Genomic DNA, 11271 nt, shown 5'->3' with positions numbered 1-11271 from the left:
CGTTACAAGTGTTAAACTTTAGAGCTGTTGCTAAGAACGCCGGTAGAGTGCTCTCAGTAGAATTGGACCGTGGATCGTGAACAAGGCATTTCGTTGATTGGAAAAGAAAAATATCAGCTATGCATGCTGTGATATTCAAAAACAATTCAACAGGTATTTAAGAATAGAACATGGTTTGGAAAGCAGTGGTTTCGTTCGCTCCTCGCACAAAAAATATAAATTGTTCCGACTAACGTCAACGTTTTGTGACTGTGTTATTAATACGTGTTGTGTAGTTTTAGTGTCGATACCAAATCTAACAAAAAAATATATACGTCTATTTTGAAAGTTTATGTTATGCTTCGAACATTGTGCGCGCTGAGGGCCCTGATATTCCAATGTTGGAACTCCGATAAGGTTGGCGCGATTCCTCGGGCGTTACATGAAACATGAATAAGACAGAAAGTAAACAGTGTACGAGCGCGACCGGGAACGAGAGACTGCTCGCAGGCGGGCTATTGTGTCTGAGAGGTTTTAAATGTCCAATTATTTCGCTGTGCCCTTCATCACAATTCGATACGACATTGCTGATACGAGGGACGGACGACACTTTCACACGAAAATGTGACAGATATGTTTTGGGGTAAGACAGAAATGACATAGCTTCTTGAGGTCGTCACGGAAAAGAAAAAGGTTAACAGAAGTGCTAGTTTTGTTTGTTACTGTAATTGTGTTTTTCGAAAGTGTTTTTCTGGCATAGATCAATATTAGACAATCTGGAATAGTTCTTAGGTTTAGTCAATTTTTCAGCAACAAAAAGTGTTTTTGCACCACTTCGAATGACGACAGCCACTGATATCGTTGGAACGTGGGTAAGTAAGCTTGAATTCCACTTTTTTTGTAGCACGCTACCATAATAAATTTTGCTGTTACAACGTACGAACGTTTTAGTATCCATCCGGATATTACGGACACTTCCGAAGCAAAACGAGAAACGACATTCTGCAGGAATATAGACATGCCGCAACACCTTCACCCCCATCCAAGTTTATAAAACGAGTTAGAGTAAGTTTTCACGCCCTTTCTTTGGTACAATTTACCGTTTTGTTACAAATAAATGTTAAATTGGACAAACTACATGATTGATGTCAATTTTCAGCTGCACATTGCCCTCAAAATAACAACGAAGCTATATATGGTGAACTCAGTGGTATCCGATTCCAATCGACAATTTGACAATGTGTACTGTAACAACACTGCTTGGAGATTATCAGTGGATAGATCAAATTCTAACCAAGCCCCGCGGCGGCCTATAGTCGAAACGATCTATAAGTCTATCACATACAATGCATTTTATGTTTTGTCGCAATAGCAGTTTAAATAAATGACCAGTGACCGAAACTATTCATTACATTTAACTTTCAAACTATACCAAATTTGAAAATAAAGCAGCAACTTCCATTTTTATGAACAGAAATCACCTGACGTTCATCTTTTCTCAAAGCACGACAACAGACATTCATTCCCAACAGATGCCAGCTATTTTGACACAGTAAGTCTCCTATTTGCAATAGCGTAACCATTTCAGACGTTAAGTACTTTCGACATGTGGTACATCCTAGTGATGCACCGAAGCCACCTCATAAGATTCGGGCCGAAATTATAAGGCCGTACCTTCAGGCTACTTCCTGGTGAATGTTTCAAACTCAACCTCATGTGAATGCAAGAGAACTCATATATATATATGTGTGTGTGTATAATTTAAGTTTATGGCAGTGGTTCTCAACTCGTTTCACACCATGGACCACCTACCCAGTAAAAATAATATCGTGGACCATTTCTTTTTGAAGCAAGAATGAAGTTCGCATACAAAAAACCATTTGGGCTTGAAACATAATTCTTTAAAACCGTTTTTTAAGAAGTGATATACAATTATTAACACCCAACATTTTAATACTCTTTCAATATATAATATGTAATCATCTCTAGTTTATCAACAAATTTACCAGTTGAGAACCATTGGTTTATGGTAAGAATGATTGCTGAGTCAGCACCATAAACGCCTCTGCTCTGTTGCGCCACCTACCCAACCGGGCGTCAGCTGAGTTACAGTGTTCTACCTATTTCGACAAGGTTTATTGGCCAACCAAAACTTCTACGCATTACCACCAATCTGTCCCGCGGTTAAATAGCGTATTGTGTTGTAGGGGCTTGGAAGACGAAAGGCAAATCGCACATTTACTGCCTTTAATCCAGAGTTTATGGCATGGATGCCTCACAAACAAGACATCGCAAGAGAGGGCTCACATGTCTCTTTATACAGGTAAAAAGCAAGTCATGGATTTACGAAATATTTGCGGGAAATACTATCGGAATTTAAGCCAAGAAAAAGTGAAAAGCTTATAAGACTCCGATCCCCTCTTTTTACGTCTATCTATTGGTCTTGATTCGACAAATCATAAACAATCTATAAGTATAGGGTTGTTGCCAGCCGGTTGAGCAAAAATGGAAAAGCTAATCTGTTGTCAAGATTAACATGTTGAATTTAAATGTGTTTTATCATCACAAGTATACAAGCTGAACCTCACATATTTGTGAGCTTATATATAAGCTTACAAATAAAATAAAAACAAAAAACACTCGCAATGAAAATATGTTAACAAACGATGTTTTTTATCCATCTACAAAAGGTTCAGCAGCTTGTTTTTTGCTCATACTTTTGTACCATTTACCAGACTTGATTTTCGAGAAGGGGGTGAAAAAAGCACAGAGCCCTTGCCACAACGGTTATCTCCACGAATTCGCAAAAAGATGGCCGAGATGAATGCAAATGATGCAAGACTAAAGTGGATTACCGACTATAAGCGTCAATATAGTCACGGTCAACCAAATCCACGCATTAACACAGACCTAAACACAGGTCGAGAGTTCGAAGGCGGCGGGAGCAATTCACGCACACACCTGCAAATTAATACCACCGGTAGGTTGAAGAAGGTTGTGCCGCCTTACCTGGAGCAAACTCGAAGACGGACCAAGTCAGCGCCCCCGATTCGTTACAGCGTTGGCGACTGTCTTGTGTGGAATGCTATGCCAAACACTGCCCAACATTACAGAAACTCTGCCAAGCTTCCAACATCTAGTCACCCGCAACAACAAACAATGGAGTGTGGATTAATGGTGTCCAATGGTCAAAAGGTGAACCAGCATAACCACATGACACCTGCTGCAACAATTGTTAGTTCGTTCGTGCCTGAGTCGTCACATATGGTACCCTCCAACGGTCTAATTAGCCCGCCTGCAACAAATTCGGTTCCCATTGTAGTTGTGGACTAGAAAAAGCATGCTACACAATACATTGAGATTAGTTTCAAAATATGTGTGAATAATATTCTACACATAAACATGGACCACCCTTACAGAAAACATTTAGTAGGTACAAGAATTTGTTAGCTGCCATTGTCGCTGTTAAATAATAGGTACCTAAACAGCCTGCTGAATGTTTTGGTTTTGTCGCCAAACCGTTTTTTAAAAATGGTTTGTCGCCCAAGTACATTTATATTCCAAATGAAATTATTTCGGTAAAAACAATAAAACGTTTTGTTAAGTTTATAATTGCGACAAGTACAATTGTGAAGAGACAGAAGCAGCACTGTAAACCAATTTGGGTAAATCGATCGAGAGAACTTTGGGTACAGCAGCAAAATACCCAAATATTTTGGGTAAACTGTTTTGTTACCCAATGATTTTTACCCAAATTTGCGTTACCCAAAATTATTTACCCTACTTTATTGGGTAAAAAATCCTTTACCCAAAATCGTTTGGGTAAAATGGTATTGATACTCTACCCAAAAAAGTTGGGTTGTTTGGGGAAAATGTTGGTGTTGGTACTGTAGCCACAAAATTCGTTTTTTTTAAACTCAACGTACTCTTTTCTTTTAATGCTTGTGTTTTTTTCCAATTGAACTGTTTTTACAAGAACTTACGTGTTCAAAACTTTCAAACAGTTTCATCTTGGTTTAATCTAAACTACGAAAGGTTTGTGGAAAATAATACCAATCGAAATTTTTTCGAAAGATCGAAAATAAAAATAATAGAAACAAACAAAAAAATCCCACGCTAAATCGCCCGCCCACTGGGCTTAAAATTGCGTCATGCCTGGCTGACCGCCTGTGCTCAACTGCCGAACAAAAAGTGCGGGAATCGTAACTCCCTTGGGCTTTGCTGGTTTGCCCGTTCCTGCGTGCCTACAGCCCTAGTAGCCCAATAGAGAGACTGATGCTGTTAAAAGTAGTGCGAATGTTGATTGTGGAATTCAAGGTTTACCTGATTTTGTCCTAATTGTTCTTGGTGACTTGGACGTCCCACAGAAAGAGATTGATACTAGGAAGTAAGTTTCATAATAATTAATTATTAATGACGTTTATGGTTGAAAAGAGATTTTTTTTGTAGCCCTATGTTTTGTTAAATTTTGCGTATGGGATAGCATATTATGGTTTGCATTTGTCTAGATTTGGTAATTTGCTATGTTGCTATTGATCCTTTACTGGTAATATTTAAATATTCAGGCAAACACATCATTTGAAGGTTCGAGAGCAGCATTGGGTGATCGTCAGCAACCCATCTTGGTTGTATATGGAGATATTTCATTCGTTTAAAAATTAACCTTGTTTTCTGAGCAAAACCCTGTACTGCGGGTTAATGGTATCATCAAAGACATCTCAGCCTTATTTGCAATGTATTGTGTACTTTAATATGAATACTGTATGCATGTTGATAAAGTTTTACAATTTTTGCAAGTATCATTTTTGATATTCCAGATTTGTCAATGTATGATTAACTGTGTTGTATGTTGTAATTAGTTTTTTCGTTATGTATTTTCTTCTGTAGCATGTTTGGAAAAAAAGTGTGTTTTTTCTAAAAATAAAACATGAAATCTGTATGATTTTTGGGTGAAAAAAACGTTTAATCAATTTTGGGCATAATGTGTTAAAACCCAAAAAATGACCACAGATAATTAGGTAAATTCGAATCATACCCAAAAATTGTTGGGTAAATCAATAGGGTAAAACTGTATTTGACCCAACCAGATTTGGGTTTAAATAACCCAAAACCAATTTTGGGTGTCCCCCCCAAGATACCCAACGTTTTTGGGTTATTTTTACCCAAATTGGTTTGCAGTGAGGATCAGTTCACGGTTATTCTTTTCAAGTTTTGAGAATAGCATGTGTTGTTAAAAAGGTTACAAGCGTAATTTGGCAATGGACAAGTTAGAAGACGTTTTTTTAAGTTCTCCATTGCCTGCTGTTCACATATCGCTTCAGGCGATTTTGTTTCCATTGTCCAGCTACAAAAAAATATTACATTGTCCGTCCGAATAGGAGGTATATTTTGATGAAGATCCATTGTAAACTATGCAGAGAGAGCGGAAACTGCGTGCGTGACGCATTGCGAAAATGCATGTCACGACTTCAATATGCTGTTGTGGTAGGCAAATACAGTCAGGCTGGTAGTGTTGATAAATAAGTGGTTGTGCCATTTTGACTTGGTTTGTTATATTTGGTGTAATAGAATTTGATATAACTAGTGTATTTCTGTTCACGTACACGCAGATTGAGTATTACTTTTTTCACCTCATTACAATGACGAACGGCTGTAGCTATGAATGCAACGAAAGACACTTTGGATTCACAGATTGCAAAGCGCAGATGTTTTATACTAGCCAGGTAAGCTTTTGACCAACACGTAATCCGGACACAGTATCGAAGAAATAAGTTTGTTAAAATTACAAAGAACATCAAGATTAAAACATAGATTACAAACTTTCAACCTTGGATTTCATTTACATTTATCAAGTTAGTTTGTACCCTGTACAGTGTGGTGGGCACAAAATCTTCTTCGTCTTGTATCGCGGTATATTCTTCTTTTTCGCCTTGGCATGGATTATTGCTGATATCGTCGTCAACAGAGAAGACAGCTATGCAATATATTTGACCAACTGGACTGAAGTAACCGGTTGCGTCTATTTTGGGGTCGCGTTTGCTGTATCGCTATACGGCTCCACAGCACATTCAAAACGATCGGACGGTAAGAACTAGTGATATGCCGAATGGACTAAATTAGGTTCGGATAAAACCGGCTAAACGGCAGTTTTGCCAAAATCATTTCTCCGAACTAACCGAATTGTTTGTGAAGTCGTACGCTACGCTTTCGACTTAAAACGTATGTTTTTCTATCATGCAAACAAAGGTGTTATTACAGCAGGATAACATTATGAATATGTACCGCCTGTCGTTGCAAATTCATTACTAATACTTTGTCTGATATTGTGAATGAAAGAAAAGATTGCTAACTGTGTTTATTCTGTTGCAGATTTGCGCTGGATTCATTGGATTGACTGGATTCTATTTAACGTAACGTTTAGTGCTGCGCTCATCACAGACCTGCTTTTTTGGGGATTTTTATCTGGCGCCGTCACCAACGCAGTGCTAGTTAGTCCTTTCAACATTATTTCACATGCTATAAACTTTCTAATGATACTTATTGACCTTTTCGTGTCGAGATTTCCAATTCGACTGTTACATTTTATATATCCAGCAAGTTACTCATTGGTTTATGGCCTTTTTACGTTGATATTGCACTGGTCGGGGACAAGATCAGCAGTTTACAGCATTCTTCATTGGAGTAGGAACCCAGGATTGGCTGCTGGGCTTGTAGTTGCAATGGTTTTTGTAGCACTGCCTGTTGCCCATGTACTCTGCTTCGGGTTATATCACCTGAGGGAACTAATCGCACGGCGCTGCTGCGTGAATGCGCACGCTGATGAAACTACAAATCAAGATGAAGTAGAAATGGGAGAGAACAATTTGGGATTTCAGTAATAAAATAATGTTTTTGAGTCTTTTTACATATTTGTATACCTCAACTTTGTTTAAATGATATGTTATTCAAGTCTACATTATAAGGTAACAGAAAATAAAGTTGCCTATGCACCTATAAATTGTATCATACTTTAAGTTCGAGCCTCGAAGTGTAACACCTCGTTTCACAAGCTTTGACAAAATAGGCTGACTGAATTGACTGCCATGATTTTGCATTAATTTTAATACATTATTTTTTTAATAATGTAAGAATAAGAAACAAATGCACTTGGTAGTCATAGTTAGCTAACACATACTCTCGCAAGGCGGAATCACACGGCGAGGTTGTGATCGCGATATTTTGCCCAGGGCGAGGGAGTTAAGTATTTTAATTACTGCCGTCCTACACAAACACACGATACTTGAGCTCAGCTGATCCCCGGTCTAGTCGAAAACATATTGTATTTTCATGAAACTTATACAAACCATACCAGGAAAAACGTGAAACACTGAACCAATCAATTACACCAGGGACTACCAAAACCGACCTAAGCACTGTTGTTACCGTTTCTAAACGCAGAAGTTGCCGGTTCAGCGATTCTCAATTATCTGATTTCGAATGATGCAAAGCCGAAGTTATTAAAACTGAAAAATCTCTTTCAACATACCTTTATTACATAGTTAACCACAAAGTATTTTGATGCATATTTTGAGTCTGTCTGTCACAGTGGTTCCCATAATTTTTGATTATATTTTTATATATTCCCATAATTTTTTGAGCTGATATACATCGTTAAAGTTAAATACGACGCACCAAAAACAAACGTTAACAATCGACTCATGTAGCGATAATTCAAATGAAGTTTGTTACATCACAAACAGGACACAAACATTAAAAGATTGTAATAGATCGCCTTGTGTTGTTATTTGTGATGAAATAAAGTAGCATTGCTTGATAAGCCCGGCTACCAAAATTGCCAGTTTAAAGTCGTTTCGCTTGACTGGCGTCATTGTAACCAGCATAAGAAAAAGTTCGTTCGGTGATGCGACCGTGTTGCGTAATCTACAGATTGGAGCAGCAAAGCATATGTTTCCCCATGTTTTTATTTAGGTTGCTAAACCAGTCATTAAAACTTGCAAGAATGTGCTTTCAGTGGAATAACGAGTTTCGGTTGCAAAATTTTGGCTTCAAGGGAAGCGAACGAAAATACTTTTACAAGTCACAGGTGCGTACTGCGTAATAAACAGAATAATTTGCACTGTCAGTTGGTGTTGGTTTGCCTTGAGGCACATTTCGAACAGAGCTAAAAGAAACCAAGCATCATTTCGACGGTAGGGTCAAACGAAAGAGTAAACAGCCTAAGCAAATCGTTAAATTGGTTTGGAACTGGGAGAACTGAAAAAAGAAACCAATGTAAAACTAGCGCACATCGGTGCATTTCGAACTTAGGACAACATGTACAAAAAAACGTTTACTATTTCCAGCGATATTCGCCTTTTTACATTGTAGCCTAGGGCTAGACAACTTTGCAAGTATGGCTCGAATTGGCAGCAGTTACTTTTGGTCATAAAGTCATGTTATGATTTCGTAATTAGCATATGTTTTATGAATTTGAAGATACTTGTGAGCGCAACATCAACATGGCGTTTATTTAAAAAGTGCATGGCAGAAGGATTTGTCCCACGGGACGCATCACGCCAGTTGGACTTAAAATCTTCGCCATGCACGATTCTTTACTAAACCGGTAACACAGACTATCACTCTTAACTAACATGGCATAAAAAATGGTATCATTATGGGTCCCCTTCCCTGAAGGGGACACATATTGTTTTTGTCTATATTTTTTTTTCTTTTTTCTTTTTTTCTTTCTAACGCGGATTTGTTCCCACGTTTTGGTCAAGAAAGAATGGTTCAAACTTTTTCAAATTTACACACATTACAGATATTGATCTAAAGATGGTCCATGTGAATTTTGACCCCGTTTGATCCCTCGGTTCACCCACAGCCCCCCAAAACGTAAAATTTTTAACTCGAATTTGTTCCCACGTTTTGATCAAGAAAGAATGGTTCAACCCTTTTATATTTACACACATTATAGATATTGGTCTAAAGATGGTCCATCTGAATTTTGACCCCATTTGATCCCTCAGTTCACCCACAGCCCCCCAAAACGTGATTTTTTTAACGCAGATTTGTTCCCACGTTTTGGTCAAGAAAGAATGGTTCAAACTTTTTCAAATTTACACTTATTATAGATATTGGTCAAAAGATGGTCCATGTGAATTTTGACCCCGTTTGACCCCTCGGTTCACCCACAGCCCCCCAAAACGTTTAATTTTTAAAACGGCTATACTTGCTAAAGCAGATGTTTCTGGAGTTTCATACGTTTTGATTGGTACATTGCAGCCTATTTTAAACTATTTTGTAACTTGAAGTTGTATATATCCATTTTCACCCCTTTACCCCCAAATATTTGTTTGTTTGTTCACATGTTATTGAGGCCAGAAATACAGGACTCAGTGCACAGCTGACGCTCAGTGCACAGCTGACGCAATGGGAGTGATTAACGATAGTGGCACATGGAAAAAATGCCTCTGCTTCACGCATGAATGCAGTCGTCACTTGACCATTTTCTCATTGGTTGGAATTAAGATGATACGGTGTTAGTGATATTGCGCTGTAAACGTTAACGCTGCGGGGTCACGGCAGGGACAGGCGATGCGTATGACGTCATGACCGTATTTGCCTGTCGCTCAGTGCACAGCTGACGCAATGGGAGTGATTGACCATAGTGGCGCATAGAAAAAAATGCCTCTGCTTCACGCATGAACGCAGTCGTTACGTGACCATTTTCTCAGTCAGATAGAAGTCTCAACCCTCAAGAGAGTAATTCACTTGTTTACGATTAAGGCGGGTGAATGCAGCGGGAGTGCTCAGCTTGACGTCCGGACCGACGTTTTATGAGGCAGTCGTGTCGGTGATTAAAAATCCGCTGTTTTTGCGCAGCTATGCTATGTCTTTTTAATAAGTTATCAAGCACATTTTAAGTTTTGGAAAATTGTGTTTAAAAACTGACCTTGAACGACAATATCAAGGTCAAAGCATGAGAATAAATTGAAAGTATTTTTCCTGTTCCTATTTACTGTTTTTTTTGTAATTATATGACAATAATGATGCAAAAACAATACGGACAAAACTTTTTGGGTTAAGGCTAAAGTTGGTTAAGCTTGTCCTTAAGAATCTAAAAATAACCAGGATGTTTGTTTACCATAAATCCCATTCGTTTTTGCTTGCAAAAACAATCATATGTGTAGATCAAATGATGTGTATAGTAAATTGGTAAATATCTAACAGTGATTGTGTCCTATTTTTACTGTTACCAAATCGCATATGCATATGTGTGGGGACCCATTAGATTATGCTTGCAGAAACAATTATGTTATAAAGTGCCAGGAAAAAGATAGGGACCCAATGAAATGTAGGTACCAAATATATATCCATTATAAATATAGTAAATGGAATATGTGATACATCATTAAATATGATGTAGTATATATAACCCGGCAATATATAGGAAAACCACCATTCTAGTTATTTTTGAGCTGCACATAAAGACGTTTGAATCAGTTACGTAAGTGATATCTACCTGCATGTTTTATTCTCTGCATTTCCGGTGATAGATGTGCCTTTCCAAAATGTCGGACTAGAGACCCACTGCAATAATATGTACAGCCAGAAACGTTCAGCAATACTTTCTCTTGTGCGCCATGTTTTTGACCTACTTCACCTTTTTGCGTTTTACACACCATTGTTCAACTTCCCACCTTGACTGGGATGTAAGAAACTTAAAACAAACGTAGCTCAAAAACAATTAGTGTTTTAACGCAAGGGGCTGCTTTTGACCTTTTTGTGTTTTAGTGGGGACTCAGCAACAGATTTTTCATTATTTTTCGACTCTTTCTTGTACTGTACATGCTTGGATGGCTGATTTGGCAAGTTGTTGACGCGACTGCAGGCAATTATGTTGAAGACTACAACTTCATTTATTATCTCACAAATTGGGTGGAAGTTCTGACCATTCTGTACTTTACAATGTCGTTAAGTATAACAATACACGAGGTACTGCAAGACAGGTTGGAAAAGAGGACACATCAAAAAAGTATGTGTTTCAAATAATCAAAACATGTTTAGTATGTACTTAGTGGTTGGGTTTTGTCCTTTTGTTTAAATATCTTTAATAGACAAATCTAGAGACAATCTGTAAGTGAAAACGTAAGGTTGTACAAAGTTGACGTTGACTGACTACACTTTCCACTTCAGGTCGACTTTGTAATTTATTCTACTAAACCGTCCGATTTTACAGGAAATCGAAACCTTCAATGGTTTCACATGGTGACGTGGGTACTCTTCAACTGCTCATTTACGTTTTCCATA

General features: G+C 38.0%; 2 protein-coding genes across 2 annotated transcripts; both read left to right on the top strand.

Moving 5' to 3' along the window:
- The first annotated feature begins 459 nt into the window (after positions 1–459).
- LOC145225340 (uncharacterized) lies at positions 460–4921 on the top strand. The gene is made up of 6 exons (XM_080092029.1): positions 460–851; positions 931–1044; positions 1454–1531; positions 2187–2302; positions 2715–4366; positions 4545–4921. The coding sequence occupies exons 1-5, from the start codon at positions 819–821 to the stop codon at positions 3310–3312; spliced, it is 939 nt and encodes a 312-aa protein (XP_079948155.1). The 5' UTR covers positions 460–818; the 3' UTR covers positions 3313–4366; positions 4545–4921.
- A 609-nt stretch (positions 4922–5530) lies between these two features.
- On the top strand, positions 5531–9967 carry LOC145224553 (protein rolling stone-like). The gene is made up of 4 exons (XM_080091086.1): positions 5531–5702; positions 5853–6063; positions 6349–6467; positions 7948–9967. Exons 1-4 carry the CDS (start codon positions 5619–5621, stop codon positions 7996–7998), a joined length of 465 nt encoding a protein of 154 aa, XP_079947212.1. The 5' UTR covers positions 5531–5618; the 3' UTR covers positions 7999–9967.
- The last annotated feature ends 1304 nt before the right edge of the window (positions 9968–11271 follow it).

This window comes from Phallusia mammillata, chromosome 4 (assembly GCF_965637545.1).
Source record: "Phallusia mammillata chromosome 4, kaPhaMamm4.hap1.1, whole genome shotgun sequence".
NCBI lineage: Eukaryota > Metazoa > Chordata > Ascidiacea > Phlebobranchia > Ascidiidae > Phallusia > Phallusia mammillata.
The sequence above is the reverse complement of the archived record's forward strand: the minus strand, read 5'-3'. Positions and strand labels throughout refer to the sequence as shown.

What these genes read in the sequence shown, in the direction of transcription:
- LOC145224553 (XM_080091086.1), top strand. Translation starts at nt 5,619, where the DNA reads ATGACGAACGGCTGTAGCTATGAATGCAACGAAAGACACTTTGGATTC. An exon ending in AGATGTTTTATACTAGCCAG is followed by an intron (nt 5,703 to 5,852) that starts GTAAGCTTTTGA and finishes TACCCTGTACAG; the next exon opens with TGTGGTGGGCACAAAATCTT. An exon ending in ACATTCAAAACGATCGGACG is followed by an intron (nt 6,064 to 6,348) that starts GTAAGAACTAGT and finishes ATTCTGTTGCAG; the next exon opens with ATTTGCGCTGGATTCATTGG.
- LOC145225340 (XM_080092029.1), top strand. Translation starts at nt 819, where the DNA reads ATGACGACAGCCACTGATATCGTTGGAACGTGG. An exon ending in CTGATATCGTTGGAACGTGG is followed by an intron (nt 852 to 930) that starts GTAAGTAAGCTT and finishes CGAACGTTTTAG; the next exon opens with TATCCATCCGGATATTACGG. An exon ending in ATGCCAGCTATTTTGACACA is followed by an intron (nt 1,532 to 2,186) that starts GTAAGTCTCCTA and finishes ATTGTGTTGTAG; the next exon opens with GGGCTTGGAAGACGAAAGGC.